This window comes from Chelonia mydas, chromosome 4, assembly GCF_015237465.2.
Source record: "Chelonia mydas isolate rCheMyd1 chromosome 4, rCheMyd1.pri.v2, whole genome shotgun sequence".
NCBI lineage: Eukaryota > Metazoa > Chordata > Testudines > Cheloniidae > Chelonia > Chelonia mydas.
This window is the reverse complement of record NC_057852.1, coordinates 57,039,495-57,061,901: the sequence shown is the minus strand read 5'-3', so window position 1 is coordinate 57,061,901 and position 22,407 is coordinate 57,039,495. Positions and strand designations below refer to the sequence as shown.

The following is a 22,407-nucleotide window of genomic DNA, read 5'->3' as shown; positions in this document are numbered from 1 at the left end:
ACAGATCACATATTGTGTCCACACACACACTTGCACTGAAGTAACTAAATATGTGAATTACAACCAATTTGATTATTTCAGTTCTAGTTACGTAGCCAAGTTCTGAAAGCTCTGCAGCGAGTCCTCTGCTGTATGTGAGCAAGAATGCGCCCGAGAGGGGGAGACAGAAAATTAGAGGGAAACCTGCCATGAAGAGCATTAAGAAGAATGATTTTCTCAGGCCTCTGAGTAGAGTTAAGCACAGAGGATTCTACTGAGCCTGAACTTCTAGAGCCAAGGCAGAATAATGGAGCAAGAGCCTGCCAGCAGGGGAGGGAAGATGAACTTTGCCTAATTACTGTCATATACTGAAGTTTCTGCTGATCAAAGAGGTCCTAGCTCCTGCATTCATTGTTTGGCCTAGGGTCCAGGCACTTACACTTGTTGAGGACAAAAAGACAGTCTGAGCAGGGCACTGCAGCCCCTCTGGAGACTTAAAGCTAATTCCATCTTTTTTTACCTGATTCACTGTCATTGGGACCCTCTCAGACCAGTGTTGTCCTCTAAGTAAAAGAAACAAGGGTGGTTAGTGTGTGTGAGAGAACTTTCACCCACCTGACAGGCGAGGAGGATAGACTAACAGGAGCACTACCAGTACCCATGCTACAACACTAGACCACCACTGTGCGGAACCAGCTGCCGAGAACCTGGCAGTGTTCTGCTAAAGAGAAGTGAAAACCTGAGAAGACAGGCCTTCGTTCAGCTACGAAGGGGGGAACAAAGGGGCAGTCAGGCTATTTCTTATGGCCATGGGAAGGAGGAGGAGACAGCAGCAAGCCCGGAATCAGGCTGCAATGGTTGACACAGAGTTGAAATAAAGCAATGTGGAACCCAAACCCCACACCACAATTAAGTCTATGAGACAAGAATCAAATCTCTTGGGAGTAAAAGGCCTCAGAGGCAGTGTTGTTAGCTTGCCCAATGGGGGAAGCCTCCCTTGAACACTTTATCTTCCAGTGGGGATCAGCACAATTAGCATAGACTGCCCTGAAAAGTGCTCTCCTTCTGGCACTGGCAATTGTGCAGGATAACCACCGAAAAGCTAAATAGTGGCACACTCATAGATGACTCTCCCTATTCTTGTCACTGGAGTCAACATTGTCATTAAGCAGGTCTTGGAGGGAAAGAAGGAATTGGATTCTGAAAGCTAGACCCCAAGCTTCCAGGAAAAGAGGCTTTTTTTATTATTATATGCTTGGAAGAAGTCTTTCCTTATGTATCTTTTAACTTTCACAATTCGTTGTCTCTTTGATGCATGATGTCCTAACATTGATTGTCTGAAATACTGCACAAGATGAGGTGACCAGACAGCAACTGTGAAAAATTGGGACCGGGGATGGGGGTAATAGAAGCCTATATAAGAAAAAGACTCCAAAATCTGGACTGTCCCTATAAAATCAGGACATCTGGTCACCCTACACAAGATGGATGGAGAGAGGGAACAACGCAGGGCTACCACTCTGTTACCGAGAGCTACCAATACTTCATAGGCTTCTCTCAGCATGAATCAGAGTGTAAGCCAAGGTGGAAGACCCTTCCCACCAGTGCCAGAATTACCAGAGCTGAATTCTTAAAAGTAGTAGGCAGTGTGTTTAACTCAGCCCAGTTCAAACCCAGCTTACTCATACCTTGCTTTTACAAAAGCCACGATGAATTAGGAATGAAAAACGAAATTAGCATTACCTCTCCTACCAGGAAATAATACACTTAACAGGGTCCTTGTCCTCTTCTTAGGGTTGCTTGGAACTGGCATAGATTTACATGAGCTACCAGAGGCAAAAGAACCTGAAAGAAGAGGAAGCTCAGAATAGCTTATGCAGCAAACTGGATCATAGCAGTGGGTGAGGTGGCACTCCACAAGTTAAATCTCTTACTACTTTTCCTCTACCTTTTTTAACCCACTTCAGTTGTGTGCTAGACCAAGAACTAAGGCATTTGGAAGACAGTGTGGGACCAAACACACACTGAGCCAAAATATTATGCACAGTTTGGTGCTATTGCTTGTTCACAAATGAGTGACTGACTCCACACTTTAAAAAGATTTTAACTTTGACACAACTTTTAGCTATCCCACCGACCATACTAATCATCAACTGGTATCAGTGGGAACACAGAGTCAAAGCATAGCCTTGGCCATAAATGCAATGCACTGTCTGAATAACACTTTTAGGACGCAAATGAGTTTGCGCAGGTGTAGTCCCATTGGTCCTTTTGTTGTGATCAGAGACCAGAATACCCAGCCAAACACTGCTTTCCAAACTGAACAAATCTGAGGGAGCAAACCTATGATCTATTGCTCAATGTTATCAGAGGGATTATTTCCTTACTGTTGTGTCAAGGGACAGATTAGAGCGCTTGATCTCATTACAGTAGTCCTACACCATCTTCAGTATAACCTCCCAGCCAGAATTGCCTTAAAACTGTTTGGCAAAGCTCACCACCCCCTCAGACACAGTGACATATACTAAACCTCATAGCTTGGAAGAGTTCCATTTGGACCACAACACCAACTCAGCCCACCATCTGGAGTTCATTTGTGTATACTCGGAAGATCTGGGCAAAGGAATAGATAATGGCATTGCATGAAAACTTTTATTTAAAAAGAAAATGAAAGAGCATTAACTACTCCTGTTTTAAGACTAGTAACTTAATATATCTGCAATATTTTTTGGTTTGCAAAAATAGTCAAACCACATGAAGCTCACTTTAATGCAGTGTATTAATCTTAAAAGGCCGTGTTATTTGTGCATTTTTTAAACAAGAGGGGAAAGAGAGAAGACAAATTGCACTCGGCACAATGGTAACTACCTTTCATCGTATTTTTATCATGTGGCACAGATTTGTGAGATATACAGTTCACTATTGGACCACATTCCGATACCTTTCCCAGGCACATTGATGAGTACCTTATTGCTCAAATAGTCCTATTGCTTACAATGGGGCTACTTGAGGAGTAAGATACTATTCGGGAAAACTAAGGGCTGCACAGGCCCTGTAGGACGAATAAGGCTTGATTCCATGCTCTTTGAAGTCAATGGTAAAATCCCCCTTGACTTTTAATGGTTCAGAATCTGACCTTACATCCTGAAACATATCTAGTAAAATGGCAGGGTGAGAATAGGGGCCCCTGCTAAGGGGAGAAGAGGGACACAGAACTCCTGGCATGGAGGCAGAATGGGCAGCAATGGTGTGTGTGTGTTGCAGAGTGCCTGCAATAGCAAGGGATGGAAGGGTGGCCCTCAGGGAGCTTGTGGGAGGAACACCGGGAGACCTCTTGTGTGCAATGAGCTCGTCCTTCAGAATCAATGCAGCATGTTACCCTCTAGTTGTATTTAGCAGATGTTAATGAAGTCAGTAAGTTGTTTGCTGTGGGGAATGTTCTCCCTAACTCATAGCTGTTCTGAATCAGCAGTGCCTTCCTCTTTACTGATTCTGCACACACACCTTCCAGTAACTAAGAGAAGTTTATTTCAGTTACTGATTTATAGAAACAGAGCAAATCATTCTCCAACAACATGAGAGATAGACAAATAGTAAACAACATTTAATTTACAGTGATTTTTTTTTTGGATGACAAACCTGTACTTTGAAAATTGCACAATATGGAACCAGGAGGTACTGGAGCCTGTAATAAACGTTAATGGGTCCTGTCTTGAAAATAATATAAATGAAGCTATACACATTGCATAAAGGCATCTGCATTTTGAAGACACTTGAAAATCCATGTTCCCCCTCTCTGTGGGTTTTATTTATCTGATAAAATCTGATCCAGCTACTTCCCTTCCCCTTTCAGAATATTACTTTGCCTTCAGCATAAGAGCCTCTTTGCCCAATAACATTTCAGAACCAGAAAAATAGAGGACTGCCAACATTTAATGGTGGATATAAATACAGTTTTCAAATTTCAATTTAATCAGCACCAGGACAATGTAAATACTTTTAAACTTTTCTCCAAATGACAGCGGAGTCTGAGTTCAAGCACATATCTAACTTAAAATTCTGGTTATCCTGCAAACAGATTGCTGTTGTGCTTTGCACACGTAAAACCCTGTTCATAAAATTAAACTACCCCTCCCGCCCCCCCCACCCCCCGCCCTAAAAAAACCACCTTACACATCACATCTCTGCAATTCCTATTTGGCAACATTTTGTCTTTATACAGATTAAACTCTTCATCCCATTGTCTAGCTCTTCCTTGATTAAAAGCAGTCATCAAAGCAGAGAAGTGACTAACAAAAATCCATGGATACCATGTACACCTTCTGGGCGTTAAATGCAGAGAGCTAAAGAAACTGAACATAGTTTTGTGGAATAAGTCCTCTCCTGCCATTTAGAGTTCCTTCAAGCCATCCTGGTTCTCTGGAAAATTGCACTACAAAAGGAAGAAAAAGATTTTATTAGTCTCCACTGTATTTCTATTAAACTTGCAGCTTCAACTTGTATCTTCCTGAAAAAAGCACAGCAAAGCATTAAACTTTTTGCACAGACCAGTGTGGAGACCATAGCTAGGAAAAGAGGAGGTTTCTGATTAACTCATTTAAATATTGATATGTGACACCTAGGAGTTAGGACATGCCAGACTCGCAGGGGTTCTCACAACGAAAATTGTGGTGACCTCGGAGTGCAGCCACCAACTCTTGCTGGTGGCAATTTTTCCTAAAATACTTAATTACCTTTAGGAAAAACAAATAAATATGCACATATACAGATCCAAATCAGTGTAATTTATTTACGTAGGGTTTTTTGCAACCTAATAATAAAAACAATATACAGTTGTCTCTATTCTTTACTGGATCTAAACAGAACAGAAACACATAAGGTGCTTTGCATGTTCTTGTCTTTTATTTTATTTGGGGGCGTTTGTTTGGGGGTTTGGGTTTTTTTGCTTGTTTGGTTGCTTTTTTAATGACTTGCTAGCTAGTAAGTCTGCTTCTGTGAAATGTGATTCCTGTATGTTTGTTAATATTACTTTTCACAGCAGCAGACTTGATAGCTAGAAGACAGTGAAAAGTGATATTAACAAACATACAAATACCACTTTTCACAACAGACTTACTCAGCTCTGGTAAGCCAGAGGGCAAATTAAGCCCTGGATGGGGAGGTGGTTAAGGAGGCAGCGGAGGTCCAGGGGTGATGGGGTGGAGAGCCTGGGGCTGGGGCCAGAGCCCAAAGCCCTGCAGCTGTGGATGGAGCCTGCTGCCATGTGGCCAGAGGACAGAGTCCACCACCCCAGAGCCAAAGCCTGAACCCCACCACCCCTGGGAAGGTGGGGAACTCAAACTGGCTGCCTGTTTGTCTCTCTGCTGCTTCCCCCCGCCCCCAATCACTGCTAAGGAGGCTGTGGCCGCACGAAAAGCCCCTGGTGACCGCATGCAGCCAGCGGCCGTATTCGAGAAACTCTGTGCCAGAGGCCAGGGTTGAGCATGAGAGCCAAATCTGGTTGGGTTGATTGGTTGCAGGAAGATTGGGCATTTTTTGTGGTCAGCCTAGGAGATCAGGACATGGTGAAGGGGTTTGAAAGGAAGGTCTGGGAAGGATACAAAGTGAAAGTGCTTGCAGGGTACCATATCAGGAGGAAGTTTAGATCTTGGCTCTTAACAGGGATTATAGCAGTGTTTAGAAGCTTAGTGCGGAGTGGTTACAGTCCTTGCCAAGCACAGTAGGGGAAGTTTTAGCAGTTGAGACCAAAAACTTGTCCTGGGTGTAGGGGGTGAGTTTGGAAGCTTGGAGCTGTGGGGGAAGTCAGATCAGGTTTTACTGCAAGAGGTTTAAGGCATGTGAAGTGTTTGGGGGGGGGGGGGGGGGGGGGGCTAGACACAAGTCAGGTGACTTTGGCTCATGGGGCTTGGATTGCAGGGCTATAAAACTGCAATGCAGACATTTGGGCTCAGGCTAGAACTCTGGCACCCTGCGAATCAGGAGGGTACCAGAGCCCAGGCTCCAGTCCAAGCCTGAACATTGACATTGCAATTTTATAGACCCGCAGCCCACAAGTTCACACGGGCCTGCTGCGGGTGTTTTATTGTAGTGTAGGCGTGCCAGTAGGCACTTAGGTTCCTTGACTTTCAATGAAACTTAGGCTCCTTAGTCACTTAAAAATGGCACGTGTGTACTTCTGAAAAATGTACGATGTGCACATTCTTTTCCTCTGTCCCAAGGTGAATACTATTCACTGCTCTGGCAAGTGCTGTCAAAATAAAAACTATAGTGTGAAGAGGACTTTAAAAATGTAGATAGCAGAACTGCCTTCAGATTTTAAAATGATACTTTAACAGTTATAGCAGTAATCTAGCAGCACATTTTGTAATGGAAGGTTTTCATTTAAAATTTACCAAAGGAAAAATAGTACATAGAAAAGTACCTTTTTAAATCTCTCCACATACAGTAACTTACATTACTATTAATAATTAGCATGCCCTCCCTCCCTTTGTCACTTTCATTCCATGATTATAGCGTACACACGCACTCATTTATAAATGCAACACTGACACCACCACTGAGCCTCCCTCCAAAAGTTTCATCACCACATTTATAGCTCTACCACAGTGAGCAAACATTGACATTGCTGAGACAACCCTGGCCCTCCTCCTGAGGGGGACATAACCACAAGACTGGCTAGTGAAAGTCAGAACTCACTTTTATCAAAAAGGAACATGAACTCAAGACAAAAACAAAGAAAAAACTATAAATGTGAAACTCTTCCTTGCAATTTGGAATTCAAAGTCTAAAATATATTTTGGGCAAATCAATATATAAACACAACAAGGGTGGAGGGGTCAGACATACAGTGTATACAATTCAAAGGCCCAGTTTAACAACCCCAAATTAGGGTACATATACAGTCAGATCAAATTCAAAGAGTTGAAGTCACTTGGGAGTTGAGGACACCTGACAGGATGAAGACCTAAAACTGTTGCAGAAGAGGAGATCTTAGCTGAGCCACATGAGATCACTGGATTGGCAGCACTAGGAGTGAATTTTAGAAGCCACTTTATGAATAACTGTTGTTTAGATTTTAGTGTGAAATAATCAATACAGCACTTTAGGATGTAACCCACAGACCCCATCATTTAAAAATTGGATTTTTGAGTGAACAATATCATTTTCACCCCAAGGAAACCAGAAATGGAACAGCAGGGATATTACAGGATCAGTAGTGAGGTGCAAGAGAGCTCTGTGTTTGGGAAGTTTGCATACCATCCATCTGCATTACACCTGGCTCAGGCAGAATTATTGGTATGTCACTTTCATGAAGATAAAATTCACAGGGGTGCTGTGAAGATTAAAGAAAAGGACAAAGTAAGTATAATGGTGAGATCACACTGATGTTGATCCAGATTTATAAACTGTGCCCAGACTAGTAGGCCCTAATTTTAACCTGCTTTGATGTCTCCGTTTTCTCCATTCATCTTTTTCCTAAATGTATTGTACAAACACATTCTCTAACAATCTCACCAGACTCCGTCGCTCTGGATCATACACAGTGCCGTTAAAGTTCTCTTTAAATCCAAGTTGTTCAGCTCCAAGTTTTCAGGAAAATCTCCAGCTCAAGAGCAGCTCTTTGGTGTCCCCCTTCTGTCATTTCTTCTCAATCAGCCATGATTACAGTTCTTAGCACTTTCTCAAATCTGCCTCTATTAAAAATACCTTGCTGCAGAGACTATGCACGGGGCCTCAAAACTACTCATCACTGGACCAAGCATCCCACAGGAGTTATGTTTTATGTTGGCCCGAGACAGGAAGGGACAGTATTTGTAGTTCAAAAAATACAGGGCAAAGAAATTAAAATGATCTATGACACAGCGACATTAACCATGGCCTGAAAAGACTGCACCACAGTGCTGATCGAAGACTAATTCTCAAAAGCTATCACCTCCTGGGCCAGTGGAAATACCAGCTGAGAAACCCACTGCAGTACCTGAATTTGCCCTCATTACCTCATAGTGGAGGCAAACTTGGAGAGAGGTTCCAGGGTGAAGGTCTAAGGAGTGCCACAGAAACTACTAAAACACATGCACACAAACACAAACAGACACATCCCACAGTTATCCTTAAAAATAGCACAGTGATGGCCCTTACAATATTACCAGTTTACCTAGGTAAGCTAAATAGATGGTGTTACTTCTAATTGCAAATAGGTTTGCCAACTTTCTAATTGCACAAAACCAAACACCCTAGCCCTTCCCCCTTTTTGAGGCCACACCCTCTGCCCCACCCACCCCTTCCCCAGGGCCCTGCTCATTACATTCCTCCTCCGTTGGTGGCTCACTCTCCCTCACTCTCACTGGGCTGGGCGGGAGGGGATGAGGGCTCTAACTGGGGTTGTGGGCTCCAGGGTGGGGCCAGAAATGAAGGGTTCAGGGTGCAGGAGGGGGCTGGCTCCTGGCTGGGGCAGGAGGTTGGGGTGTGGGAGGGAATGAGAGTTCTGGGGTGGGGTCAGGGATGAGGGGTTTGGGTGCAGGAGTAGGCTCCAGGTTAGGGGGGGTGTGGCTGAGTGTGGGCTCTGGGGTGGGGCCAGGGATGAGGGGTTTGAGGTGCAGGAGAGGGCTCCAGGCTCGGGGTGGGGCTGAGGGATTTGGAATGTGGGTTTACCTTGGGCAGCTCCTGGTCAGCGGCACAGCGAGACTAAGGCAGTGCGCCCCAAAAGTGGACAGCAGGTCCGGATCCTAGGTGAGGGGGCCAAGAGCCTCTGTGCGCTGCTCTCACCACAGGTACCACCTCTGCAGCAACCATTGGCCTTGGTTCTCGGCCAATGGGGGTGCAAAGTTGGTGCTAGGGCGGGAGCAGCGCGCAGAGCCCCCTGACTCTCCTCCCCCCCGCCTACGAGCCGGACCTGCTGGCTGCTTCTGGAGCACAGCGCAGAGACAGGACAGGTACGGACTAGCCTGCCTTAGCCACGCAGTACCGGTGACTGGACTTTTAATGGCCCAGTCAGTGGTGCTGACCGGAGCTGCCAGTGTCCCTTTTCAACCAGGTGTTCTGGTCGAAACTAGATGCTTGGCAACCCTAATTGCAAATACTTATTTAGGCCCATGGTCTGAGTGTTCCTACATCTCTGACTGCCAGAGGCTGGGACTGGATGACAGGGGATGATCACTTGGTGATTGCCCTGTTCTGTTTGTTTTCTTTGAAGCATCTGGCATTGGCCACTGTCAAAAGACAGAATACATGTACCAGAATGGCCATTTCTTATGTTCTTATTATGTTGAGAACCTGCAAGAAACCCCACCCAGAGACCTGCTTGAGTCAACAAGGGCTTGTCCACATGGAGAGTTGTTCCCGAACAGCTGTTTCTGATTAACTCCATGTGTGGATGCTCTTATTCTGGAATAAAACAGGAATAGTTAACCCACTGTTGGTCATGTCTGTGTGAACATTTAGTTTGTGGCAAGTTGGATACTGCTAAGGCAAAAGTCTCACACAACTGCGCACGCACCTAGAATGGAATAGACACGAGCAAGCACTTGAGGAAGAAAGGCTGTTATTCAGTCTAGGGCCAGGCTGAGCAAAAGGACGTGTCCATGACAATAACTGATGGGAGAGCATTGTTAGATTAATAACAGTGAGGCCAAGAGCAAAAGCAGGGGGGAGAAAAGGAAAGAAGAACGGTGGGGGGGGGGGGGGGACCGGAAGACAGGAAAAACAGCAAGAGCTGACAGAGCTGCGGGGGGGGGAGACACATAAAACCCTAATGGAAGCAACACCTTTTGTCAGACACTAATTTAACAGTTACTTTAATGGTTGATATTAGCTGTATGTCAACTTGATTGATGCATTGTCACTTTGATAGTTAAGGTTATTGGTAGAGCAGCAAAACTGATGTATTATTACTTTAATTCTTCATTTGGGGGCTTATTAGGGCATATGGGAATTTAAATTGAGTAAGTGAAGAACCTGAATTGATTCAATGGAGTCTGATTTCAGTATAAATGCACCAGGGGGTAGATACTATAATAGGTGAAGAGACGGGTACTTCTCTGAAGGAATTTCAAAGACGGGCTAAAAACAAGGAGATGGCTTTAAAATATTTGAAGAACATGAGACCCCTAAATACCTTTCCATTCTGACAAAGCCTGTTTATGATATGTCCAAATGGGAATCGTTATGAAACACTGTCATTATGAAAAAAGAAAAGGAGTACTTGTGGCACCTTAGAGACTAACCAGTTTATTTGAGCATGAGCTTTCGTGAGCTACAGCTCACTTCATCGGATGCACAGCATAGCGTGGAAACTGCAGAAGACATTATATACACACAGAGACCATGAAACAAAACTTCCTCCCACCCCACTCTCCTGCTGGTAACAGCTTATCTAAAGTGATCATCAAGTAGAGCCATTTCCAGCACAAATCCAGGTTTTCTCACCCTTCCCCCCCCCCCCACACACATACAAACTCACTCTCCTGCTGGTAATAGCCCATCCCTCTTTGAAACCTCTCTTTATAATGCGCATGATAATCAAGGTGGGTCATTTCCAGCACTAATCCAGGTTTTCTCACACACCCCCCCTCCAAAAACCACACACACAAACTCACTCTCCTGCTGGCAATAGCTCATCTTACAATGTGCACAGCAATAATCCAAGTTTAACCAGAACGTCTTGGGGGGGGGTTTGTGGAAAAAAACAAGGGGAGACAGGCTACCTTGCATAATGACTTAGCCACTCCCAGTCTCTATTCAAGCCCAAATTAATAGTATCCAATTTGCAAATGAATTCCAATTCAGCAGTTTCTTGCTGGAGTCTGGATTTGAAGTTTTTTTGCTTTAAGATAGCGACCCTCATGTCTGTGATTGCGTGACCAGAGAGATTGAAGTGTTCTCCGACTGGTTTATGAATGTTATAATTCTTGACATCTGATTTGTGTCCATTTATTCTTTTACGTAGAGACTGTCCAGTTTGACCAATGTACATGGCAGAGGGGCATTGCTGGCACATGATGGCATATATCACATTGGTGGATGTGCAGGTGAACGAGCCTCTGATAGTGTGGCTGATGTTGTTAGGCCCTGTGATGGTGTCCCCTGAATAGATATGTGGGCACAGTTGGCAACGGGCTTTGTTGCAAGGATAGGTTCCTGGGTTAGTGGTTCTGTTGTGTGGTATGTGGTTGTTGGTGAGTATTCGCTTCAGGTTGGGGGGCTGTCTGTAGGCAAGGACTGGCCTTTCTCCCAAGATTTGTGAGAGTGTTAGCTCACGAAAGCTCATGCTCAAATAAACTGGTTAGTCTCTAAGGTGCCACAAGTACTCCTTTTCTTTTTACGAATACAGACTAACACGGCTGTTACTCTGAAAACTGTCATTATGACATGTCTAGTCTCACCCTGACCACATTACTTCTCTGTTGTTTCCATTTTCCTGTCTTGCTTTTTAGATTATAAATTTTGCCTTCTTTTCTGCTTGCCTGGCATCTAGGACCTTGTGCGTGATACCAAACCAAATAAATAAAAAGCAGTGAGTCCATTGGTAAGGCTATAATTAGCTTTCACTATGATCCCATTCTTATTCTCCACTCCTAACTACAAATTACTGTATAGTCCAACTTTTAGGAAGGATATAGTCCAAAAGCAGTCTGCCGCTAAGAGCGCTGCCCACATATCCAAGGGCAGAATTCGGCCAGGGTGAGAAGGATTTCAGCCCAAAACTCCTCTTATCCTGGTGCAAAGAAGGAGGGCAAAGCAGGCCAAGGGAGAGAGGATGTGCTGCTGGACGAACTTTACTGCGGCTCTGAAAAAGCAGCAACATAATTCCTGGCTCCTAACTATCCCCCTGGACATAAAGTACCAGCTGGCTGGGGGCCTGGCCATGTGCTGTAACTGAAATACCATGCCCTGTTGGGTGCACCCTGGATTTGGGCAACTGGGCCTCACTCCTAGGATCCTTCCTTTGCACTAGGAAAGAATCTTGGCCTGTGGCCATATTAGTGCACAAGAGAGGGGACAAAGCTCCCAACAGTCCCTTCTCCCCCACTCAGCTGGTGAGAGTGCAACACAGGGCAGGATTCAGCCCTCGGTGTTGTGTTAGAAAGCCCACCCTGTACACCATTTGCTTCAAAAACCCAGATTTTTCCTCTATGTGGATCTCTGACTGATGAAGATCCCTCCTAGTCATGTTAAAAAAATGGTAAATTAAAATAACTTGCATTAGAGACTTTGAAGAGAACAATCATTTAGCTAATTTCTCTTTAAAAGGTCTCCCACCTAACTTGATGCAGACGTGATCTGCCTGCAAGGCAGCTCTGTGACAGGAAGCACGTCCACCAAGCACATTCCTTTACTGAGAGTACTGGAGGGAGAAGAGTGTGACTGGGAGCCCCAGATCTTCTCATCTGCTGTAACACACAGAACTGAAACCTGGAGCAGACTTGTTTGGGGGAATATGTCTCTGCACAGCCAAACAAGAGTTTGTGATATATGATATTTTTGCTTAAATTAAGTTTGTTTTTCTGGGGGGGAAGAGAGGGGGTTCTTGTGCAGTGAAAAAAACATTCTGCTGAACTCCTCACTTGTTCCAGCTTGTTAAAAAACTCAGAAGGAACATTCTGGTGGGGTGGGGGAGAGGGAGGTGATGAAAAGCTTTTAGTTTCTGAGAAACTTTCCACACGCATTTTTTGGTCCAATATAACAGTTAGTAGGATGCATTGCTGAATATATGGGCCATATTTAGCTATCTTTTTTTAAAAAAATATGCCTGTGCGTGGATTTTTTAGCTGCTGTAGTCTGTGTACTTTTTTCCTTTTCCTACTGGATCTAAGCTGGGAACTTGGAATTCCCCCTGCGTTAGGGGCACACTGCAGAGATTCTCTTCCTTGGTGTCTGTGTGTCACTCTAAGCACATACCAGTCAGTATAGTTTGGCTGCGCACAATTTAATCCCTCCTTCCCCTAGGACAGTGTGTCACAATTTCAGGGTAACTGCACATGTATCCCCCCTACATGGTCCACTCCAGGAGCACCCAGTCAGGTCTCCGGTCTCCAGCCATCAACTGACTCTGGGCAGTCCTACTCCTTCTGACCAGAGGTTTTTAGGTTACACAGCTCTCTGCCTTACACTATGATATCCCTAGCAAGCCAGTCTGCCTCTTGGCCAATGCCTGTGCTTTGCTTTCTCTCCAGGGGCTCACTAACAACAGTGCATTGCCCGCAGTTACAAGTCACCACTCTGCTCTTTCTAAGCAAGCAAATTATTCTTAAGGTTACAGAGAAAACACAATAAACACAAACAGATTTAAATGTACCAGGGGTCACCCATCAGTCTTATGGGTCCTTACTAGGCCAAATTCTTTCCAAACCTTCTGCAAAGGCTGGGGGACCCACTGTAGCAGAAGGTCCGGTCCATTGGCTGATCAGAAAGAAGGCCACTAGTTGGTTCAAGCTTATCCTTTTATAGCAGTGGTTTTCAACCTGGGGTCTGCAGACTATGTCTAAGGGGTCAGTGAAAGGCTATTGTTACCATAGAAAGTGTTTTTCAATCTGTGGTTCACAGACTCTAAGTTTTCCAAAGGGGTCCACACCTCCATTCAAAATGAAAAAAGATTGAAAAAACATTGTTTTATACCAAAAGCCCTTTCTTTCTTACCTAGTCTCTGGAAAACCCAGTATATGCAAACCACCTCACAGGGTGAACCTTCTCTGGAATTGTTTAGTCCCAGTGATTCAGCTTCATCACCACATGGTCTTTTAGTTCCTGGAGGAGCTGTGATTACCTTTCCCCCATGGAGTAGAACACAGTCATATATAAACCATTAATTAACTTAATACAATGGTCCCCAAAGATCACAGAATCAGAGAAATGTAGGGCTGCAAAAGACTATGAGAAGTCATCAGTTCCAGTCCCTGTGCTGAGGCAGGACCAAGTAAACCTAAACCGTCCATGACAGGTGTTTGTCCAACCTCTTCAGAAAAACCTCCACTGATGGAGATTTCACAGCCTCCCTTGGAAGCCTATTTCAAAGCTTTACTAACCTGACAGAAAGTTTTTCTTAATGTCTAGCCTAAATCTCCCTCGCTGCAGATTCAGCCCGTTACTTCTTCTCCTACCTTCAGTGAACATGGATAACAATTGATCACAGTCTTCTTTTTCACAGACTATTTGAAGAACTTATCAGGTGCCCCCTCAGTCTTCCCCCACCCAAGACTTAAGTATGCCCAGTTTTTGAACCTTTCCTCATAGGTCAGGTTTTCTAAATCTTTTATCATTTTTATTGATTTCCTCAGGACTCTCTCCAGTTTGTCCACATCTTTTCTAAGGTGGGGCACCCAGAACTAGACACAACACTCCAACAGAGGCCTCACCAGTGCCCAGCTGAGCAGACAATTACCTCCTGTGTCTTACATATGACATTCCTGTTAATACAATACTAGCCTTTTTTGCAATTGCATATTCAGTTCGTGATCCACTATAATCCCCCAAATCCTTTTCTGTAGTATTACCACATAGCCAGTTATTCCCTATTTTGTAGTTGGCATCTGATTTTTCCTTCCTAAGTGCCCTTGTCTTTATTGAATTTCATCTTGTTGAATTCAGACCAATTGTCCGATTTGTTAAGGTTGTTTTGAATTCTAATCCTGTCCTCCAAAGTGCTAGCAACCCCTCCCAGGTTGCCGTCATCTGCAAATTTTGTAAGTATACTCTTGACTCCACTACCAAAAAGTTATTAATGAAAACATATTGATTAGGACTGGACCCTGGACTGACCCCTGTGAGACCATGCTAGATACACCCTCCCAGTTTGACAGCAGAGCTGCGATATCTGTCACACAGCGCATATCAACTTTATGACACTAGTAGCAAGTTGAACAACTGGGAATAAATTCGGAGGTACCAGGTATGTTGGCCAAGGGAAGAATTTCCAGGCTCTTCTGGATCAGTGTGCCCCTTGTTCCAGCACACAGATCTCAGCATTTTTTACAAAATTTTCAGAGAATAACTTGGGAGCTTCAAACTGCACAAAATTTGGGTGAGCATTTTGATGAACTTAAGTTTTGGGGTTTTTTCAATGTGACACCATGTATCAAGGCCTTGTAACAGAGGAGGGTGTGGGGTACTCTTGCTATCATTTGATGCTTTTCTAATAGCAGTGCATAGTACATTGCATTCATAGGGCAATAACTGCCAAACATAACATTTAAAATCCTTCACAACAGCCCCTGCTTCCATGTCCTCGCATGCTCTGCTGTCCTCCTGGTGGGGAGAAGCCAGGCTGGCTACTCCTTCTCTGACATTTTTAGGGGTAGATGACATGTCCAGTCCCCTCCTAGATCTTCAGGAATTAAATAATAGCCCCTGCTAGCACAAGGGCAGAACTACAGGAAAAGCTCCTGTCAACTCAGTGTCCCTGGGACAGAAGCAGCTGATAGGCAGCTAGGATAGATGAACTAAATTTGGGATGCCCAGGACAAATCAGGATGGTTGGCAAGTACACCCTCAAAATGAGGATCTCTTTATGGACATCCATATTTATCTGTATATTTGTGTGCATAGACATACACCATCACTTGGCCCCACGTAATGCATACTCACCCCTTATATACATATATTCACCATTCCTCCCTGCCCCCTCACCCCCAAAAATCCCTATCCTGCTCTAAATCCTGAGGTAAACTTAGGAAAATGATGCCTCAACACAAAGCCCCATGGAATTTACAAAGCTAAGTTTATGAAAAAGAAAGTTCACATACAGAGATGCTTTTCTGTGCTGCCAAATCAGCATTTCTACACAATTGCAAGTGCCTCCTCACCTGATCCTAGAGTATCGTCACCACAGTGCGCTAATACATGCCCAAGAAAATGTATATCAATACGCCAGAAATCCATTAAGTTCCGGACTATTTGTAGTCAGCCACCTTGCCATATCACTAATAGTTATGAATGTATTTTTGTCTGAGGCCATTTAGGAGGGTTTTCAGTTTGCTTGTTTTAACATTTGTGTGTACAGAGTACTTACCATCTTCAAAAACTGCTCCTATTTGAAAAGATAATTCAGAGCTATGTTCTGCCTCACAAGGGTACACTGCTCTTGCTCTTCTGTTGAGAACACTGAAAGTGTGACATAAAATGAAATATGCTTATCAATGGCTAAAAGAAACTAATATCCGTTTATAACACATTTGGGGCCCAATTTCAGAACTTTAAGCACAGAATTTCATGTGCACAATTGCGTGTTCCTAATTTGCACACACAAACAGCACAATTTCATTTCACAGCTTGCCATCTGAACTTGTGCATATCCAGTTTGTACATGTAATCATAGCTATGCACACACACTTGTGCACATCTCACTTTTAAAAACAAACTATGTAAAACACTGCCCAAGGAAATCAGCAATGAAACAAACATTAGGTAAAGGATAGAGTACTTAATCTTAAAATCATAATCTTTAGATATTGAGACCCATTTATTCAGGGAATTTCAACTTCACGTCTTCAGTCTTCCTGTATGCAGTCCTGTATTTGAACTGTTCTTGTAGTTTCTTACCATACAACAGTCTAGAAAACCACAGAACATGTTCTGTCCTATGTAAAATTTTGGACACTATTCTAGAGATGTATTTAAGAGGTTTGATAATGAAATATCACTGCAAATTTTTCCAGGATAACTATGCACTTCTGAAGCTACCATGACCAGAAATCTTAGAGCTTTTTTGGCTAAATAAACAGTAACTGGATGCTTTACAATGCATTATTTTGACAAAGTAACCATGTTTTTAATTCATCATTTGTTGAGTCCTCACAGCAAAAAAACTGTACAAAAAAAATTGGAAGGGACACCGTCCCTGACCCAATGAACGTGCAGAGTCAAAAGGACAATACAGCGGTAGCACAGTGTAACACGTGGCCAAAACCAGAATTTTTGACAAAGTGGCGTAGAGGATTTGTTAGTATGTCTGACTGCTTTCCCCAGCAAAGTTAGTAGTACAGCAGTCCTTTGTTTAAGAAGGAAAAGATGAGGTGATAGAGGCCTAGTGCATCCTGGGCAGAAGGAAAACAAAGAAGGCGGCACAATGACGAGAGTGGGAGGAGATCGAGGGGGCAAAAGGAGTGAGGAGAAAAATATGAAAGTAGAAACATGGAGAGTGGAAGAATTATGCAGAGTCTTGAAGGCAAGGACAAGAAGCTCGAATTTGATATGGAAGGCAAAGGAATACAGGTGGAGTTGTGTTTTGATTAGGGACCATCTACCTGTAATATAGTAAATATTGAGGAAAACAGCAAATAAGATACATTATAAGCAAGAAGTAGAGATCCACTCAAGACAGTTCACACTGTTGGCATTATTCCCCAAGCAGTTATAACTACCACCTTGAGCAGTATGAGGCATCTCTCTGCTTGCAAATGGCTGCATTCTTGAATTTGCGGTGGTTTCTGTATGACAGTGGTTTTCAACCTTTCGTCATGTGCAGACTCCTGAACATTTCTGAAGGGAGGTCCAGACCCCGTTGGAAATCATTGAAATCCTGCGGACGCCCCAGAGCACAGGTTGAAAACCACTGTTCTGTGGCCATGAGAACCCGTCCCAGACCCCTTAGACATAGTCTGCGGACCCCCAGATTGAAAACCACTGCTGTGTTACAGTAGAACCTCAGAGTTACAAACACCTCGGGAATGGAGGTTGTTTGTAACTCTGAAATGTTCATAACTCTGAACAAAATATTATAGTTGTTCTTTCAACAGTTTACAACTGAACACTGGATTTAATACAGGTTTGAAATTTCACTATGCAGAAGAAAAATGCTGCTTTCCCTTTGGTTTTTTTTTCAGTAGTTTACACTTAACATAGTACTGTACTGTATTTGCTTTTTTGGGACGGCTGGGGAGAAGGCTATCTCTGCTGCTCCCTTATTGTGTATTTCCAGTTCCAAATGAGGTATGCGCTTGACTGGTCAGTCCCTAACTCTGGTGTTCCTAACTCTGAGGTTCTATTGTACATTAAGACCCAAGTTTGCTTTTTTCCTTAGGACAATGATAGAGAGAGACGGAAGTAAAGAAAACATCAACAAAAATTGAAGTGTACATTGTACCTTTCAGCTGGTCTGTCACTCCCTGTGGCAGAGGTGGGGAAGGGGAAAGACGACAGTGTTGGAGTTCTGGTAGTTGAGGTAGGTGTTGTGGTGGACTGTGTATTCAACCATGAGACCATCGGTGAACGAGTCTGACTGGGACTAAGGGAAGAAATTTTTCAGGGCTACATTAATAACTTGCATGCAATTCTCTTTCACATCAGAAACATTCCATGTGGGACTCTGTGACTACTGAACTCCTTAAAACTCAAGATTAGTGGGGTCGCTGAACTGATTTTCCAGCCATGGTTCTAAATGTCCTGACGAAGTATTTCTCCTACGTGCCCTATATCCCAGGACAAAGACATCTCTCCAAGTGATGATAAACTCGATAAAAATGCAAACATTTCCAATTCGTTATGTAATAAAGGCAGATACAATGGAACCACATCTTGCAGGCTATTATTTGAGCTGCCACTACCTACGCCTTTACAAGTTTTGACAAATCTATTTTAAGATCTTTTCAGTACTGCACTAAGCCATGTGTGGCTGGAGGCTTTCAAAAGACGTTGTAGCTATTACAATGGTGGGATCATGATGCTGGGTCTCAGCATTAGTGCCACATTTGAGCACGGCATGGGCCTTCATGGCCTCTGTCAGGGGTTGTGGAGATGTCAAGAGAACAAAGCCCCTCCCAACGGTGATATTAGAACAATGCTCACTGTGATGCTTCTGGACTGAGATCGAGAGGCCACACAACCTGGGCAGTTTGTTGAAGATTCAGACCAACCAGAATCTTTGGAAAACAGTAACTTGTATACTTATGAGTCACAATGAAATCTGGCGTAGAAAGAAACCCTTTTTCATAACCTTATTTGCTGAGCATAAACAATGTGCTCATCTGTGAACAGAGCTGATGAGAAGTCGCAATGACTTGACCATCCAAGAATATTATATATTGTGTGTGCGCATGCTCAGGTGCACACGTGCCAGGAAGAAGAAATAGCTATTGACCAGGGTTAAACTTGTTTTAAACTCCTTGACTGTAAAACACAGACAAGCTCCCATTCTTCCCACATACTACACACACTACTTCTAATTTCATATGTTAAAAAACTAAAAGACACAAAAACCTGAAGTTTCTCCCTATTTTGAATCTCATTTCAGGACACACAAAAAAGGCCAAGTGGTTAAAAAAAATGAACATCCGTATCTTTTGTGGAATAAAGGCGCTGAAGTGCAAGCAACACCTATGTAAAAACACAGTTCAAATGACGAACATGTTGGTAACATTCATTCAGGCATCATCACCAATCATCCTGCAGGGCTAACTATGCTAATCTGACTACATTACTGGTTAAGTAAGGTGCAGACTTGTACATGCCTGAAAATATTAAGGTCCCAATTCGCAGCCTTCAATAACTCAATGCTGATTTACATCTGCTGAGGGTCTTAAAGTATGTTTGTATTTAAATAAGCCCAACATTTAAAAACATCATATGGATTGTTTTTTATTTACTTTTAACATTTCCCACTTTAAAACCAGTGCCAGGCTGATTTCTGAAACCCATATAAAGTATAAAGAAAGGAAAAAAAATATTCTGGGTTTGTTTACTCTATTGCCAAAACTAAAGTATATCAGCACCCACTTAAACCACTAAATGTAGCAACCACCAACAACTCAAGGATGTTCTACCAAACGAAGTGCCTTCTCGAATTGCAGTTCAGATTTGGCATCCTTGGCTCTCAACCAGTGAATAATGAACATATTCATCCATGAATATTTGGTTAAAAAAACAAAACAAAAAACCCCCTACCAAATGTATTACTCTGTTTCTAATTATTTGACCAGCTGTACCAGTGAAAAACAACTAGTTTTGTGCGTGTATGTGTGTGTGTGAGAGAGAGAGATCAGGTTGAGGGGTTAGAAACAAAACTTAAATTTTTTACTAAAAATCTCTCATCCAGAAACATAATTCATAAGGATGAATACAACATAAAAGATGGGTTCCCTTTGAGTGTTGGCGGAGGGGGGAGACAGAGAGAAGAATGTATCCAGAGAGGGGTAGGGGAAGAAATGAAATGCTCAGATCAATATGTATGTCTCATGTTATGTGAATTACTACACAAGATCATCAGTAGTGTATCAACCAACCTCCTCACCTGAGGCACAGTGTAAAACTGAATACAAATGTAGCTATATTCTCTGGGAGCCTAGTGTAAATCCAATATTTCCAGTGGAAAAACCTTTAGAACTGCAGGCACCTCTGAGCTCTGTGTTACTCCCTCCCCCACTTTTTGATGTATTCTCTTAATATGATTCAGCTGTAGAGAAAGCACTGTGGTACTGCTCTTGAATTCGCCTGTCAGTTTCAGCTTGTGGTTACAGATCAAGAGTTCATGGTCTATGATGCAGCAATGAAAAACCCTATTTCTGGACATAACATGGTGAAACAATCACTAATAACAAAAATATGAAGCACCCACCTGACCTACTTGTATTTTAGATTTTCTTTTTTTATTTACTATACTTGGCTACCTAAAGAACCACTGATTTGATTCTATTTTTAAACTGAAGTTTTTACTCAATACAAAAAATCTTTCCAATGCTGTGCTGCACAAGCCCCCTACTGCAGGATTTTTTTAAAAAAAAGGATATTTGTGGTAAAGTTATTTACACAAAAAGATATTTAAAGATAAAGTTGTAAGAAAAGCCTTGTTTACCAAGATGATAATAAAAACCTACTAGTATATCTTATCTCAAATTTAAGGCAGTCTGTTAAAGAAATCCACGCTCCTAAAGGCTGAAATGAATGCAATGTGTTTCCTGTGGAAAAAAACCCTGACATAATCATCTCTCTTTGAGAAGAAATGTTATTGTCTGGTATAGAGAATCGGGGGGGAGGGGGAAGGAGGAATAGCCTTACTGAAAATAAGCTAGAGATTTCATACTGATATTCAGAAACAAACTCCTGAAAACAAGATTTTATTGGATGTTTATCTGGCTGGTTCCTAAGGTAACACAGCTACCGAGGAGTCTCTTATCTTGAGAGCAAGCAAGAGAGAGAGCCTGTGAAAAGAATCTATACTCTAACTTTTTAGAAAATAGATTTGTTTCATAGAAGGGTTTGGCAGCCCTGTGTCTGTCATATCACACTGTATTACTGACACAAAACTCTGTAAAAGTGCTTTTAAAATGTTTTATTACAATAAGACATATATCAAAAGGTATTGGCTATTTCTGATTCAATATGCCATCCAGTATTCTCCAGCACCAGACAACACACTCCATGCATATTAAACTTTCTCACTGTATGAAAGCTCAGACTTTTTGGTGAGGGTTGGGGGGAAGATACACTGCTGGATGCAGTTTCTACTGTTGTAGTTTGAGCCAGAGCAGGGGACAGCATCCAAAGGGCAGGAACTCGCTCCTTTGGTCAAGAAAAAAGACCCACCACCACTTGGAAGGAACGTGTACAGCACGCATAAATCTTCATTTGTACAGAAATGGATCAGCCAACACTGGAACAGAGGTTTCTTTAAACCTAGACTGTGAAGTCTCAGTGGAGCAGCTAACACATTAGTGCAATGATCTTTCATGCCAGTCTGGTAAATCTAAAGCATACAGCTACAGCAGCTGTCCTAGGCTAAAGCATTTTAAAATTATAATTTAGTTAAAACAAAATAAAGCATATGTATATCTGTATGCTACAGCAAACTGCAGACCAAAGGCTGTTCCTCTTCCAGAAATCAAGAGTAATTGTATTCCCTGGATTGAAAAGAGCTGCTGTCAGAGAAAGAGGAAAATAGGCTGCAATGCAGAGCCCATTATTTTATAACCCTCCCTCTGGTAACATGTATACAGTTTATCCCATATAATATGACACAGTGATTCTAGTGCACTGTTTTTAGCTGTCTAAACCACTTTTTGAAGACATTCTAAGCGATGGCCAACCCTGTTTCATGTAGGAAACACATGACTTCAGCGTCGAGTTAGATTGTGCCTGTTTCAATGGAATTGCAAAAATGGTGGGCATTACTGCCCTTGTACCACAAAAGGCAGAATTAAAACAAGTGCCAAATACCCCCACACACCTCCAAAAACTGCAGTCACTGAGTGGGTGACAATGATGAAACAATAGCAGGCTACAAAAATGAGCACAACTAGTGTGTATGATTTCTGTATAATTGGATCATGTCCTTTTTAAAGCTGTTTAAATGTGTTCTTCCTCTAAAATAACTTAAAGACCTCAGATAATCACACAGAAAGAACATAACAAGGTTCAAGACTGTCATTAAAGTCACCTGCCACCTGTACAGAGATTGCAAATTTGCATCACCACCCAAAGCTACAGAAAGGAACCACTTCAGTT

General features: G+C 42.8%; 1 protein-coding gene across 2 annotated transcripts in view; it reads right to left on the bottom strand.

Moving 5' to 3' along the window:
- Positions 1–3,490: 3,490 nt before the first annotated feature.
- Positions 3,491–22,407, bottom strand: part of ARHGAP10 (Rho GTPase activating protein 10) — a 247,263-nt gene continuing 228,346 nt past the window's right edge. For both annotated transcript variants that reach the window (XM_007055702.4, XM_027818097.3), the window contains 3 exons: positions 18,056–18,196; positions 15,983–16,074; positions 3,491–4,411 (listed from right to left, as the gene is read on the bottom strand). In XM_007055702.4, the coding sequence (XP_007055764.1) occupies positions 4,323–4,411; positions 15,983–16,074; positions 18,056–18,196 (322 nt within the window). In that variant the 3' untranslated portion in view covers positions 3,491–4,322. The remainder of the gene's footprint in view (positions 4,412–15,982; positions 16,075–18,055; positions 18,197–22,407) is intronic.